This window comes from Uloborus diversus, chromosome 5, assembly GCF_026930045.1.
Source record: "Uloborus diversus isolate 005 chromosome 5, Udiv.v.3.1, whole genome shotgun sequence".
NCBI classification, from domain to species: Eukaryota; Metazoa; Arthropoda; class Arachnida; order Araneae; family Uloboridae; genus Uloborus; species Uloborus diversus.
Window position 1 is genome coordinate 166,933,355 of NC_072735.1, and position 14,917 is coordinate 166,948,271.

Consider the following 14,917-nt stretch of genomic DNA (forward strand, 5'->3'; position numbering starts at 1 on the left):
ATATTCGGGTGTTACTTATCGATTTCCCCCAACAAGTCGTCCCTCTATTACTTAAAATTTGTGTTTAATTATTAACTAACATTACAACACATATTTCTTGCTTTTAAAAATAATTGTTAAAATTAATTTTGTATTTTTAAAATAATTACCACAACTTTTTCTCACCATTCAACTGACGGTAAGTGCTATGATACATTTTTCCTTAGATTCTTTTAGGATGTAAATTTACTTTTAAATTCATTCAGTTTGAAAATATTTCGTTATTACTATAACTAGTTTGTATTAATCAGTGCTTGTCTTATTATCAATTTTTGTGTTTACTATAATACCAAGATGCTGCGAAATTATTCTTATTAAATTATGTTCATGATTTGATGTTCAGTATTTTCAACATATTTTTCGGGTACGTATTCTTTTGCATTGCTTACCTTAGTGTAGTATATTCAAAAATGTATGTTATACATTGATCAGGGGTGATTGCGAGTTCATCAAAAAATACCTGAAAGTTTCAAAGCGAGAACGGGGGGGGGGGGAGGGTAATCTTTTGCCCCTATTACTTAAGTGCACCTTTGCCATAGTATTAAATAGTTCTGAGTCAAAATATTGTGTGTACATTTGATTAAATTTTTAATGGGTTACAAAGTTACTTTTGAGCTGGTGTTATACAAATTATCTTGACATTTGTCCATCTTAAGGGATAGGTGTCCATCTTAAGGCTCTTGCAGGTTTATTTGATGAGTATTATATAATTTAAAAAAATTGCGGAGGTAGGGGAGATAAAAGCATTAAAAAAAAAGAAAACATAATTCCGGTATTTTCGGACATAAAAATACCGGAAATACGTCCAAAAATACCGGAAAATTCGGTAAAATACCGGAACACAATCACCCCTGACAATTGATAAAAAGATTTATGTTTGGAAACATCGATGTTTTTTGGTCGATGTATCAATACCATCGATGTTTTGCCATCGATGTCGCACCTCTACAGAATACTGATTATTTTAAACGCATTTTTCTTCTTGTTAGAAAATTGGAAAAAAACCATCACATTCAAATTTATCTTTAAAATTGAAACTGCACATCATAGAGGTTGCATATATATATATATATATATATATATATATATATATATATATATATATATATATATATATATATATATATATAGTTTCAAGTAAAAAACAACTTTTTCATTCAAGTTTTACGGAGCTAAGAATGACATGCCCTTCTAAGATATAAAAAAAAAGCCATTTTCTTTTCAAAAAAATTCTTTTACAAAAGAACTTGGAAATTCAAAATTACTTTTTTTTCATGATATCATTTTTATTGCTGCATTTATGGAAAACATTACTGCAATTCATTTTTAAGTGGGCACGATACCGCCAAATCTATCAATGATTCCACTTACACTAAGTATTATTCCCCTCATTTTCGTAATCGCGTGCTCATTCGATGTCATTACTTCATCATTAAAAATTATTGCTTTTCAAATGATCCGTCGAAACACCATGTGTGTGCTATATCTGTTCACTGTCGCTCGTCAAATTATTTCGCGAAAGATGTCCTCCGCATAAATTTAAAATTCGTCCATAAAAATAAGTTCGTCCAGAACAAAGCAAACCCTATTTGTCTGCATACCAACATCGATTACTATCAGCAATATATCTGTCCCAATTAGCTTACGATCCAAAATATTGCAACAATACCTTTCACCAAATTAAACCAATTTTTGATTGTCACAGAGCTTATCTATTTGCTATTAACACAATACCAAGTTCTATTTTAGAGCTGTTAGTGTGTTTTAGTAAAATTCCAACTAAAAATGATACTTAAATAAAGACACGTAAAGTTCAAAAGCTTGTTTTTCCAATATGTAGGGAAAACAAACGTAAAGGAAACTTATTGCAGAACTGAATTACAGAAAAAAATCCTAATATAAAATTTTAAGTCTGAATCAAATGAAAAAAAAAGTATAAACAATTACACAAAACACTTTACACACTAAACTTCAAACAAGATGTATAATACTGTATTCGAAAAGAAAAAATGTTCATTTTTTGATTGTTGCCAAAATAATGACAAAAATACTAACTTTAAATGAAAAAAAAAACCTTCCTCTTTGTAAGCATACCAATAAAAAATAAAACTCCTTGTTCGTATTTTTTTTTTTGTATCAAAAATAAAGAGCTTTGAATTTACTAAATCAATCACCATTTCGCTTTTTGTTAGCCTACTCTCCCAGTAAAAGTCAGAAAAAGAAGAAAAAAGCATGAAAGAAGGCTTAATGCATCTTAAAAATATCCCGAAAAACAAAAAAAAAGTCAAAAATAAATAAAATAATTAAATAAATATCGAAAAATTAAAAATTGGAAAGTAGGGTATTGAGATGGGGAAAAATGTCTGTCGTTCTGTCTGTCTGTCGGTCTGTCTGTCTGTCCCCCCCCCCTAATAACTTTTGAATGAATAGTCCGATTCGAACAAACTTTTTTTTGTTCGAAAGATCTCGGCAAGGACACCTCATTCCCATATTTCGCTTTTTGGTTTTGAACTATTTTTTGTTCAATTTTGAACAGTTCAAAAAAACTTAACATTAGCTCCTACGGGGAAATTCAAGGCAATTCCGAACTATGAGGCGAATTTGCTTCAAACAAACTTTGTAGGAAACAGCTTTTGATGAAAAACTTGTATATAAAATATCTTTTTGATTTGAACAATTTTCTGTTCAATTTTGAACAGTTCAAATCCCTTAACATTAGCGCCTACGGGGAAACTGAAAGTCAATGTAGATTCCGTACTTGAAGGCGGATTTACTTCAAACAAATTTCGTTGGAAATAGCTCTTGACGCCGAACTCCAGACTCCGACTCCGATAATTTAGGGGCACCTGAATCCGAATCCGACTCCTGTGCCCGACAATTAATCGGACTCCCACTCCCCGACTTCGACTATGACTTCCTAGCTTTGGCAAAAATTTATACACGGACAAATGACTGACTCCGATTCTTGGATATTCGACTCCGACTCCTTCATCCCAAAATTAGATTGACTCCGACGCTATGGTTTTAACTGTGAAATAATTATTGTTGATGTGATTTGTTTTTATTTTAACGCTAAAGTTTTTATTTAGGTATTCAGTTTTCGATGAATAAACTCGAAGTCATTTATGTTTCTACATAAAGATACGCGCAGACGATTTTTTTTCTTTTTTTTTTTTTTTTTGGACAATGAAAAGTATTTCTTTACGTTGACATTTTATTGTTTTTATTTATCTTGATAAGTGCATTAATTCATTCAAAAAATTATTTTTGGCAACAGGGGAAAAAGAAACGATTTTTTTTTGATAGGATGTATTTATTTTAATGAGCTTATTAATTTTTCTTATTTTTTTTTCGTTTTGAAAGCTGTTGAAGAATTTTTTTTAAATGGAAAAATGTGTATTAGCTGCTTTGTTTAAAAGTTGCTGCTATTTTATTTGTTCGTTTTGTTTTTTTTTTCTTTTTTTTTACGCATCTTATTTTTTTAGATGAGTGAGGAATATTTTATTCCTAGAAAGTAGCTTAAAATATTGGAAAAATATGTTTGAAACAATTTGCGATTTTAGCTATTTTGAGAACATTGATCAGGTACTAGAAAGTAGTATGGGTATACGGGAAAGTAGGCTCGTCTAGTTCTAGACAGAACTTCTTTTTATTTTTATTTATTTATTTATTTTTATTTATTTATTTATTTATTTATTTATTTATTTTTTTTTTTTTTTTTTTGCATTTTACTTTATCATATTTCATTTTGTTATGCAAAACTTCTGTAGAACCTCAAGTAGTTTAAATCCCTATTTACTGAATTCCAGCTTAATCAAGAAATTTCTTTGAATTTTATGCTGCCTATTTTTCTATTTCTGTGTACAGGGTAAAAAATATTAAACTTTTTCGTCAGATAATGACAATACTGTACATCCTATTCTGTTTTCTGTCCAACCATTTGTAAAACCTGTTAATTTCTAAAAAAATATAACTTGTTAATTGGAGATTTGTGACGTGTTGGGTTGCAGAAAATAATTCACATGAAAGCCTTTTAGCTAGAGTAGTTTCCTATGTACAATCTACAAATATTAATAAAATCAGTGGTGACAGGACTTAGTCAAGATAATATGAGTTATTTATTTAACCAGTTAAAGAAAAAAGTTAAGTATATTTATTTAAAACCTTTGAAGTATTTTTTTAATGTCGTTACGAGTTAAGAAATACTATTAAAGTTCAAAATTCATTTTTTTATGCCCATTGTCTGTGGCAAAGAACAAATAAAATAGAAGTTTGAATTGTAAAAGTATTTAAATTAATTAATTTTTTTTAAAAAACTTCTCAGAAAATTTTTAAAAACCTAAAAATGAGTTAAATGATGGGTTTTTTTTTTAAAAAACCCATTGGGTCCAATCCGGCCAACCCTGGTTCAAATCCCCTCAACATTAGTGCCTACGGGGAAACTGAAAGTCAATGTAGATTCTGTACTTGAAGGCGGATTTACTTCAAACAAATTTTGTTGGAAATAGCTCTTGACGCCAAACTCCAGACTCCGAGAATTAGGGGCACCTGACTCCGACTCTTACTCCTGTGCCCGACAATTAAATCGGACTCCGACTCCCCGACTTCGACCCTGACTTCGTAGCTTTGGCAAAAATTTATACACGGAGGACAAATGACTGACTCCGATTCTTGGATATTCGACTCCGACTCCTTTATCTCAAAATGAGATTGACTCCGACTCCGCAGCTATGGTTTTAACCGCGAAATAATTATTGTTGATGTGACTTTTTTTTATTTTCACGCAAAAGTTTTAATTTAGGTATTTAGTTTTTTGGGGAATAAACTCGAAGTCATTTATTTTCTACATAAAGATATGAGCAGACGATTATTATTATTTATTTTTTTTTTGACAATGAAAAGTATTTCTTTAAGTTGACATTTTATTGTTTTTATTTATTTTGGTAAGTGCATTAATTCATTTAAAAAATTATTTTTGGCAACAGGGGAAAAAGAAACGATTTTTTTTTTCTTTTGATATGATGTATTTATTTTAATGAGCTTATTAATTTTAATTATTATTTTTTCGTTTTGAAAGCTGTTAAAGATTTCTTTTTATGGAAAAAAGTGTAATTAGCTGCTTTGTTTAAAAGGTGCTGCTATTTTATTTGTTCATTTTTTTAATTTAATTTAATTTTTTTATTTTATTTTTTACGCATTTATTTTTTTCAGATGAGTGAGGAATATTTTTATTCCTAGAAATTAGCTTAAAATATTTAAAAAATATGTTTGAAACAATTTGCGACTTTAGCTATTTTTGAGAATATTGATCAGGCACTAGAAAGTAGTATGGGTATACGGGAAAGTAGGCTCGTATAGTTCTAGACAGAACTTCTTGTTATGACTTTTTTTTCCACTTCATGAACCTCAGTAATTTTCTCAGTATTTTCGTAGCAAAAATAAGTTTTGTATATCCAGTGTCTTTTGATGAAAAGACTTTAAAAGACGTTCAAATACTCAGTATGTAATTAACAACTTTGGCTTCTGGACTAGTTCAATTGAATCGAAAAAGAAAAGGAAGAAACGAAACGTTTCTTGTAAAACAAGAACATTCTTTTCTCCTGTTTCTATTATTTTTCTATCAAAATGAAGCGTCGGAGCAACACATTGTGCCATGACCTCAAGCACCTATTCAGGCTGTGCTCTTTTCTATGCTCACAATAGCCATCCGGCACTTTGCATAAAATGCTTCCTTTAAAATTCACAGCACTATAAGCACAATAGCACTTCCATTAAAATTCACAGCACCGTTTCCCTCAGCTTTATCTAGAACAGGGGTCTCCAACTCTCCAACCTACGGGCCAAATCCCGTCCACGAGTAGATTTTACCCGACCCGCGGAGAGCTTACAAACTGAATTTTTTTTTTGATAATATTACATTTTTTTTTCAACCATTTTAAAAGAAAGCTAAGTAAAGAATGTATCAATAGCCACTGCTAAGCATGGCCGTAGCCAGAGGTCGTAGTCTGGCTACCCCTTTCCTCACCAACATGGCTATCGATCGCAGGTAGCCATGCTCTAGAAGAGAGTCTTCTTCACTTTCCTCTCTAAAGTCCCCAAAGATAGTTTGAAATTGCATTTTTTGGTCAAAACATTTCTGGAGGATTGTCGCCTACCTGTTCCATCCTCCTCATTTGAGCAAAAATATCCTCAAATAGTGTGTTGGTGACGTTAATTTCAATCGATTTCCGGGGAGAGATTCCGAGGGGCACTTTTCAAACGTCTCAACATATATAGCTTAAAATTGCGTTTTTTTAAACTTCAATATCAAAAAATTTCTGGAACAGGTCCTGAATTCTGACCATTCTTTTAACCCCATCAAAGGTATCCTGAAATATGTTTCTTGGGACTTCATTCCCAAAAAGGTTTAGAAGAGAGGATCTGAACCTTTCTCATGGCCTTGATGTCACAAATCACCAAAGATAATGTTAAATTGCGTTTTTAAAAATTGTAACATGCAAAGAGACAAAGCCTTTGACATCACTAAAGATAAACTAAAATTGACCTCATTTTTGAAAAAGAATTTTCAGGAGAGAATAACAACCTCTCTTTCCCTTGATTTTATTGAAATTTCTTGAAAATTCGAATTTTGATGTGAATTTTGAAAATTTCTCCCGAGGTAGAAGCTGAAACTTGTTCCACCGACCTTGTCTAATACCACCAAAAATTGACTAAAACTGTGTTTTTAAGACTTCAATTTTGAATATTTTTCAGAGAGATATGGCTGCATTTCCTCATCTCTCGAAGACAGCATAAAACGTTTAAGGAGTTATAACTTTTGGCATCTTGGTATCTATCTTTGCTTCATAGCAATAAATTACTCAAAAAGAATTTCTCAGTGTTGGACATATCTTACATTTTGTAAATTCGTTTATTTCTCTTCAAAAATTGAACCTTAGTTTAGAAAATTGGAGCAAGATGGGTGGCACAGGCGGCGGCAGCGTCAAGTCTTTGCCTGGCCTCGAAAAAACAAAGATACGACACTCAGCGAAGGGGCAGTTAAAAACCGTAACGGTGACGAAGGGGGAGGGTGGTAGGATTAACAAAATCATCTGAACTGAAATATTTTTGAATTGTTGGCCCGCCTTACCTCAAAAAATTTATAATGTGGTCCTTGAGCAAAAAAGGTTGGAAACCCATGATCTATATATATATATATATATACACTGGTGTGAAAAATTAAGGACGAGACGGTTTTTTCAATATAACTTTGTACAAAAGCTTTCCATATCAACACATTTAATACCGTAAGATCCCCAATACGTAAGGACATGTGTAATGTAAGCAACACTTACTAAAAGAGAAATCAGAGGGATAAAAAGAAGCTTTATTGGAAAAGTAGCATGGAGCGCAATGCGACTGAAGGCCGAAACATCCCTGTGATGGGTGTCCAGCAAGAAACATCCGGTCTTTAGTAGGGGATATGATCTTCCCTGACTGCTAGGCAGGTTTCACAGCGTCTGCCCATGCTGAGAATGAGGGTGTCAATGAGTTGTTGAGGCATTGCTGCCCATTCGTCTTGCAGCGCCAATCGAAGCTCCCGAATCGTTACTGGAGGTAAGGTACGAGCTGCCAAGCGTCTGCCTAGAAAATCCCATACATGCTCGATGGGGTTGAGATCCGGAGATCGTGCCGGCCAATATATACGTTCAATATCCTCACTCTCTAAGAGCTGTTCGGCAGCTACTGTGCGATGACATGGTGCATCGTCGTCCATGAAAAGGAACTGCGGACCCATAGCGCCTCTAAAAAACGCACATATGGAAGAAGAATATCGTTACAATAACGGGTCCCGTTGACTGAACCTGCGTCGAAGATGTGAAGTTATGTACGACTACCAAGCATGATGCCTCCCCAAACGAGAACACCGCGACCTCCATACCTGTCCCTTTCAATGATGTTCGAGGGATGATTGCGGCTTCCCCGCTCTCTCCAGATGAGTATGCGATGAGAATCGCTACTCAGACTGAATCTGCTCTCATCTGTAAAGAGTACTCGTCCCCATTCATTGTGTCTCCAATTCCGGTGTTCCCGGCACCACAGAGACGCCTTCTCCGATGGGCAGGCGTTAGAGGTACACACCGTATAGGGCGTCGTGCAAACAGACCACCACCGTGCAGTCTTCTGGCCACGGTAAAACGCGATATCGGTCGTCCAGTCGCCTGTGTCGTGTGTCTAGCGATTTCTCCCGCTGTCTGCTGCCTGTTTGACAATATACCGATCATCTGCGGATGTGGTTCCTCGTGGACGACCACTACTGAACCCCTGGATAGCTGTTCCTGTAGTTTGAAATTGTCTCCAAAGTCGTGAAACGATGCTGTGAGCAATTCCGAACTCTGCAGCCACACTTGTCACACTGCGGCCTTCCTCCAACTTCCCAATGATTCGACCTCGGGTAAAAGCATCCAGATGTCGTCTAACGGATTGATTATTCGCCATTTCTCGCTGAGGCAGCAACTCGGTGTGATTTTTACTGCTATACGGCGTGCAATCTCTTTGCCAGAAATACTGATCTTACACCGACAACATGCTTCTTACTACTCAGACACTCCCCCATTACGTCTGCCTGCATATCCGCGCATGTGCTACCGTACATCACCTTACTTAATCTCCTGATTGGTCTTTCTGTCCGCTCTGCCTCTTCGTTCAGCTGATATGCCAATTTTTCGACTTCGTCCTTAATTTTTGCACACCAGTGTATATATATATAGAACACTGGTTCCCAACCTGGATATAATTACCCCCAAAGGGGTAAAATGGGAAGTTCCGAGGGGTAAATATAAATGCAAGGATTGAGTCAGTGTTTGGTCAGAAAACAAAATTATCAAAAAGCATGTGCATCAAATCTAACAATCTAATTGGTAAAAATTAGTGATTTATAATACTAAAAAGAAAAAAAGGCTATAACTTCGATTCCAACTTACGATGTACATTGACCGAAACAACAATTAATAAACACTTTTTGATAACTTAACAGTATCAAAAATCTCATTGCCTACTTTTTGATTTAATAAAAAATTACAGGAAAACAAGTATTTTCTTTGTCTGAATGATTAAAATTAGTTAAAATGTTTTGAAGATATTTTTTGTTGTTTGCAGAAAAAGTACTGCAAAAGCTAATTTGTTTTTAGTTTGAACTTTCTTTTTTGGAGGGCCGGGGGGGAGGAGCTAATGTATTACCCACTGTTTTGGTAATAAAGCGGTTCCCTGTCATAAAAGGTTGGGAACCACTGATCCACAAAATGTTGCTCGTAATTATGAGAAAATATTTGGTTTTAAGCTTTTCAGTACCAGTATTTTCTTTTCCGAGAAGAAAATACGAGGGATGGAACTTTAATAATGGCAATACAAAAGTGATATATATATATATATATATATATATATATATATATATATATATATATATATATATATATATATATATATATATATATATATATATATATATATATATATGCCACCAAATTTTACAGTATATCTCAATATAGTCATTACCGTTGTGTAAAAGCAGTTAATGTGGAAAATGCAGGACATCTGTAATAGCGCCTGTTCTGCTGATGGCGAATATGAAATGAGGGAAGGTACTCACCCGTAAGCAGCTAGTGTGGGGTCGTAGTAATAGGATGCTGAAGATGAGATGCTCCTCCAAGGATCGGGACTCTCTTTCATACCATAACTTGAATTCTGAAACAGAAACACACTTTCAGAGATACGGATGGTTGAAAACAACGTAATTACAATAAAATCAACGATGGCTGGTTGCGGATAGTCGGTTAAGTTTATCTTCATTTCGTCGACATTTAAAATTTCGTTCCTCCCTTAAATATATCAAAAGGTAATATTGAAACTGAAAAACAGGGAGAAGGAACTTTTGTGTCGGCAAAACTGGGGGGGGGGGGGAGGGGGGACATCGTCAGTTCTAGAACGAACGAACAGTGCAAAGGGAGAATGAAAGATTTGCCAGATTGTTTTTGTATCGTTGGATTCAGATTTGATTTTTCTCTATGACAGTTATTCTTATTCTAAACGGCATTTAGCAATTAATTTTAATTTTAAAGTTTGTGCTATATCCAATATTTTAAAGAGTTAAAATTTTCTCGAGAGAATCTTGAATTTATACCTCGCTTATATAACCTATTGAACTTCAGTGTGAGTGAATTCTGTAGTTTTTGAAGTTCTGACACGAACTTTCGGGCATTTTTTCACGAAAAAAAGTTATTTTTAAAACGCATCTAAAAATCATTAGAGATTTTCAATATCGTGTAGTCTTACTTATGATGGGGCTACCTTTTGCAGATCTAGTGCAATCCCTTGATATAGCATTCATTCTTTCATCTGAGGGCGAGAGGGGGGGGGGTGCTATCACCACGAGAATTTTGACTCCCAGTTTCCACATCAGGAGCAGGCAACTGAGCTCTCTTCGATGATACTGCCAAGATAATTCAAAATCAAACGAATACTTTTTTTATCTTTTACGAGACGTATAGTCATGCGATATAGAAGCAGCCAATTTTTTGTATCTTGAAAATCCACCGTCTGGAGCCAGGTTTGAACCTGCGCCTTTGGGCGAAAGAGACCAATGTGTAATCAGTACATCACTCTAACGCTTCAACATTGTAACAAAAATTTAACTTTCTACGAAAAACTCTACTCATGATATAGAAAATATTACAAATGATGGAATTGAATATTTACAGTTAAATTTGCATTTGCGATATGAGCTGTCGTGCTTGATATATTTCAGATTTATTTTTCATCTAATAACAGTAGTAAAATGTCGATGGAAATTTTGGGGGCAACTATGTTGATAGGATTTGTATGAAATCTTGTCGAAGTTTGCCGGAAAGTTTTAAGAATTTAATAAAAATATTTACGATAATGATCCTAACTAACTCCATTTGAGTGTTTCTTCCCCCCCCCCCCATTTTTTGTTAAATTTCTTTATTAAAAGTTATATTTGTGACATTATAACTTATATTTACTGTCAAAGTTGAATTTCGAATGCGAATTATTTAGACGTTATTTAGTTTTTCAAGGAGTAAGAATTGAATTCATAGGAAATTTCCTACGGAATTTTTAATCAAACATGTCTAAAGATGTTTTTATTAATATGAATATGTTAAATACATTTCTTCGAATTATATGAAATATATCTTTGAATTTAGAGTTGATTTATGCCATTTTTATTTTACAACAAATGTAGAAAACTAGCAATCTTTATGGCACATATGAGCACGTTCCATGCAAATGATGAGGTTTTGACTTGACTCTCGAGCACTGATAGGGCGTGACTTATGTCGTGATAAATTTTCTTCGAATTTCCAAACACAATTTAGCAGATTGTTTAAAGCTAACTTATGAGAAAATGGGTAGTCAAAGTTTTGCATAAAGTCTCATTTTCTCAAAACTTTAAAAAAGTACTTGATGTTACGTAATTGTTTTCCGACACATGCAAGCACGAACCCATTAAAAAAAGACATCATCTAAAAATATTTTCTCATTAAACTGGTGTTCTTAAGGAGAGGATTTTTGACAAATTGCTCTGGAATTCTCGAAGTGGCGGTACAAATCTCAAAATCTGTCACGTAACAAATGAAAGTCGCTGATTACTACGAAAGTCAGATTGTCGAAGTGCCTAATTTGATACCAAACTCTTAAATAGAACTTAGCTAGATTTTAATGATTACGCCGTCGTATCCGTTAGATCTAATCAAACTTGAATCAAAACTTTGTTCTACTTGGCACGAGTCAAATTGAAATCATAAATTATTATCTTTTCTAAAGCTGCTCTTATGTTATTGATTTTTACTTTCAGTAACTAAATTCCCTTGAATCGAATGCCGGAACCTAATATTCGCTCTTGGCATCGCGACAATTCCCTTTTTCTCTCCCCCCCCCCCTCCCTTCCATCCCGTCAAAAAAGAAAACTTTCTATAGTTGGGGCGAACCTAACCTGGCAGCATTGTGAAGGCTACGCTGATCCTAATCACAGCATTGCGACGCTGCTCGGTTAGGTTTGCCTCGATCCGCTTAAGTTTAGCCATTTTGGATCAGATTTTACATTGTTGCGGAGCTAAGGTTACCAAGGCAAGGTTTCAGGTTTTGAAAAATTAGCCAAAAATGTACTTAACAAGTCACGTACAGTAAAACCTGTAAAGTTGACCACCCTTGTAAGTTGACCACCTGTCTATGTTGACCGCTTTTGTCAGGAACGGAATTAGTCTTATCTTATGTAATGAAGGAAAACCTCTGTAACTTGACCACCTCTCTATCTTGACCACCTGTCTATCTTGGCCACTAATGTTCGCCAAATTTGGTTAGGAGTATTGTAAAAAAAACCTTTGTAAGTTGACCACTTGGTTTATTTTTATTTTTTTTAAACTTTCTTCAGCAAATAATTTTATTTTATTATTTATTTATTTATTTTTATTATTATTATTATTCTTCATAGCTTTCTAAGAATGTTTTTGATGCTTTGATGACGGAACAGCATTTTACTAACTAAATCAGCAGCATAAAGCTTAACGCTGCTCTTTATTCTCCAAACTTGTTTTTCATTTGTTGTTCTATTTGAGATAGCTTTTTGCACTCTGTTCAATGAAAATAGGTGTCAGTAGTAAAGTTCAAAGTCTTTTCTTTCAGTTGCAATTGTTGTGACAACACAGAAACTGTGCTAAAAAGAGAAGGCCTGGATCTATACATTTTGATTCCCCTGCAACGAAATATGTAGGGCCCATATTTACAGGCCAGCAGTGTCTCTTAGTAAAGTGAAAAAGTCTTAGCACTAGTTTTTTTTTTCTATTTTTTTCTTCAATTTCTAGGGCTGTTAGCCCCTTTAAGGACGCGGGCCTCTCGTACTGCGGGTACGCAGATCTGGGCTTGCTAATGAGTAAAGTTACATGTTTCTGGTGCAAGGGATTAAGAGATACGACATTTTGATTTTGCCTTTATGAACTGAGATAGTCGAGCTTGTTGCTCTTTGTGCTGTAAGTTTTACATAAAAAGGCTTCAAAAAGAAAATTAGCTGAACTTGAGATTAATAAAAAGTATGAAATATTAAAATAAACTGAAAATGGAAAAAGCCAGAGAATATTAGCTGGCATATAAGGAATTTCTAAAACTAAAGTGTCTAATATAGTTAAAAACAAGGAAAAACTAACAAAATTATTTGAATAGTATTTTTAATTATTGTTTCTTTCAATAATATTAAACAATGAAAATGAGTTGAACAGAAAGAGTAAGGGAGAATTCCTCAAAAAATGAATACACAGTGCAAGAAATGACAAAAAATAAAAAAAAAGTATTACCGCCCTTTATAAGTTGACCACCTGTCTAAGTTGACCGCCAAAGTACTGCACCGCGAGTGGTCAACTTACACAGGTTTCACTGTACCGCTAATAACTGCTCGCAGGGAAAAATCATCAAACGCGATACCTTGCCAGAAAAGACAACCACTCAAACTCGCGCTCCGATCCAAAGTGACTGAACTTAAATTGATGCGTCGGCTCGTATATATACGGGCCTTAGCATCCGCTACTCAAATAAATAAGGAAATACACACTGTAGAAAAGATGAAAGTAAACTCTCAAAATATTTAGAAAAGGACCAATAAACAAACAAAAGAAAGAAGAATGGCCTTCAGATAGTGAATCAAAACCGAAAGAAAAAAAGAATGAAGTCTCAAGCAATATAGGTGATACTTTTAATGACTTCCCAACAGCTATCGGGCCATTGAAGTTGGAAATTTTAAGCGAAATTTTCAACCAAATACATTAAATTCTTACAATAAATTGGTTGTTCCATGAAAGTAATATGGATATGAAATTTCTATAAATGAAGGGCTCAGGGTAAGAACGTGATCAGCCACACTTTTAAAAAAAAATGAGTTTTTTTTTGTTCTAAATGCCTCTTTGATAATTGAAATAAACATGGCAGTGCATTATGTCACTGGTCAGAAAAACGCATCTGGTTTCAGTATTGCAGAATATAGAATGTATATTATCAATAAAAATATTTGTAGAATTTTTCTAAAGTCGGAAATTGGCCTACCGGAAAAAAACTCGTGTGGGATATCACATTCTTGTCCCAAGCCCTTCAAATGCTCGTTGAACATCTGATGCATGTAACTTCAGTTTTATGTTTCCTGAAAAAGATTCAGCAACAGAGTTCGGAACAGATATCATTAAGCTCCTATTGATAATGATCAGAAAAGGCATGCAAAAAGTTGCTTTGAAAGGAAATTTAACTGTGCCATTGCTGTCATATTCGTTATTGGTACAAATTCAGTTCATTTAATAAATTTATGAAATTTCTTTAGTTTATTTTATGAAGTTTTTAATAATTGCTGGTTCTTTATAATAGCATCCCCACTAGACAAGTAATTTTGATAACTTTTAATCTCTGCAGACCAAACCTTCTTACGATGGTCAAACCTTCCTCAAATGGAGAGGTTTGATTCAGTTTAGACACTCTTGAAAAATCACAGACTAAGTTATTGATAAAACTTTTTTTAAATACAAAAAGGTAATGTAAAAATGTCCCAGACATTACAAGATAACGAAAAATATTAATTAGGAAATTTTGCAACAGTCAAAAAAAAAGGGGGGGGGGAATATTTTTATAAAAAGTGGGTCAAACCTCCTTAGTCTCCCCCTACTGCTGGATCAACCTTAGCCCGAAGTATATGGTAGTCCGCTCCTCACAGCCAAATCATATCAATAATAGTAACAAATACGTATGCGCAATTGTATTTATTTTTAAAATTCCTTATTATAATTAGTATTACTTTCTATTCGTTAAATTATTTATTTGAAGACATATACAGTCGAATGTAAGTATT

At 34.0% G+C, this 14,917-nt stretch overlaps 1 protein-coding gene across 1 annotated transcript in view; it reads right to left on the reverse strand.

Moving 5' to 3' along the window:
* Positions 1 to 14,917, reverse strand: part of LOC129223261 (homeobox protein caupolican-like) — a 65,425-nt gene that overhangs the window by 40,478 nt on the left and 10,030 nt on the right. The window contains exon 3 of the mRNA XM_054857826.1: positions 9,668 to 9,762. Within this exon, the coding sequence (XP_054713801.1) occupies positions 9,668 to 9,762 (95 nt within the window). The remainder of the gene's footprint in view (positions 1 to 9,667; positions 9,763 to 14,917) is intronic.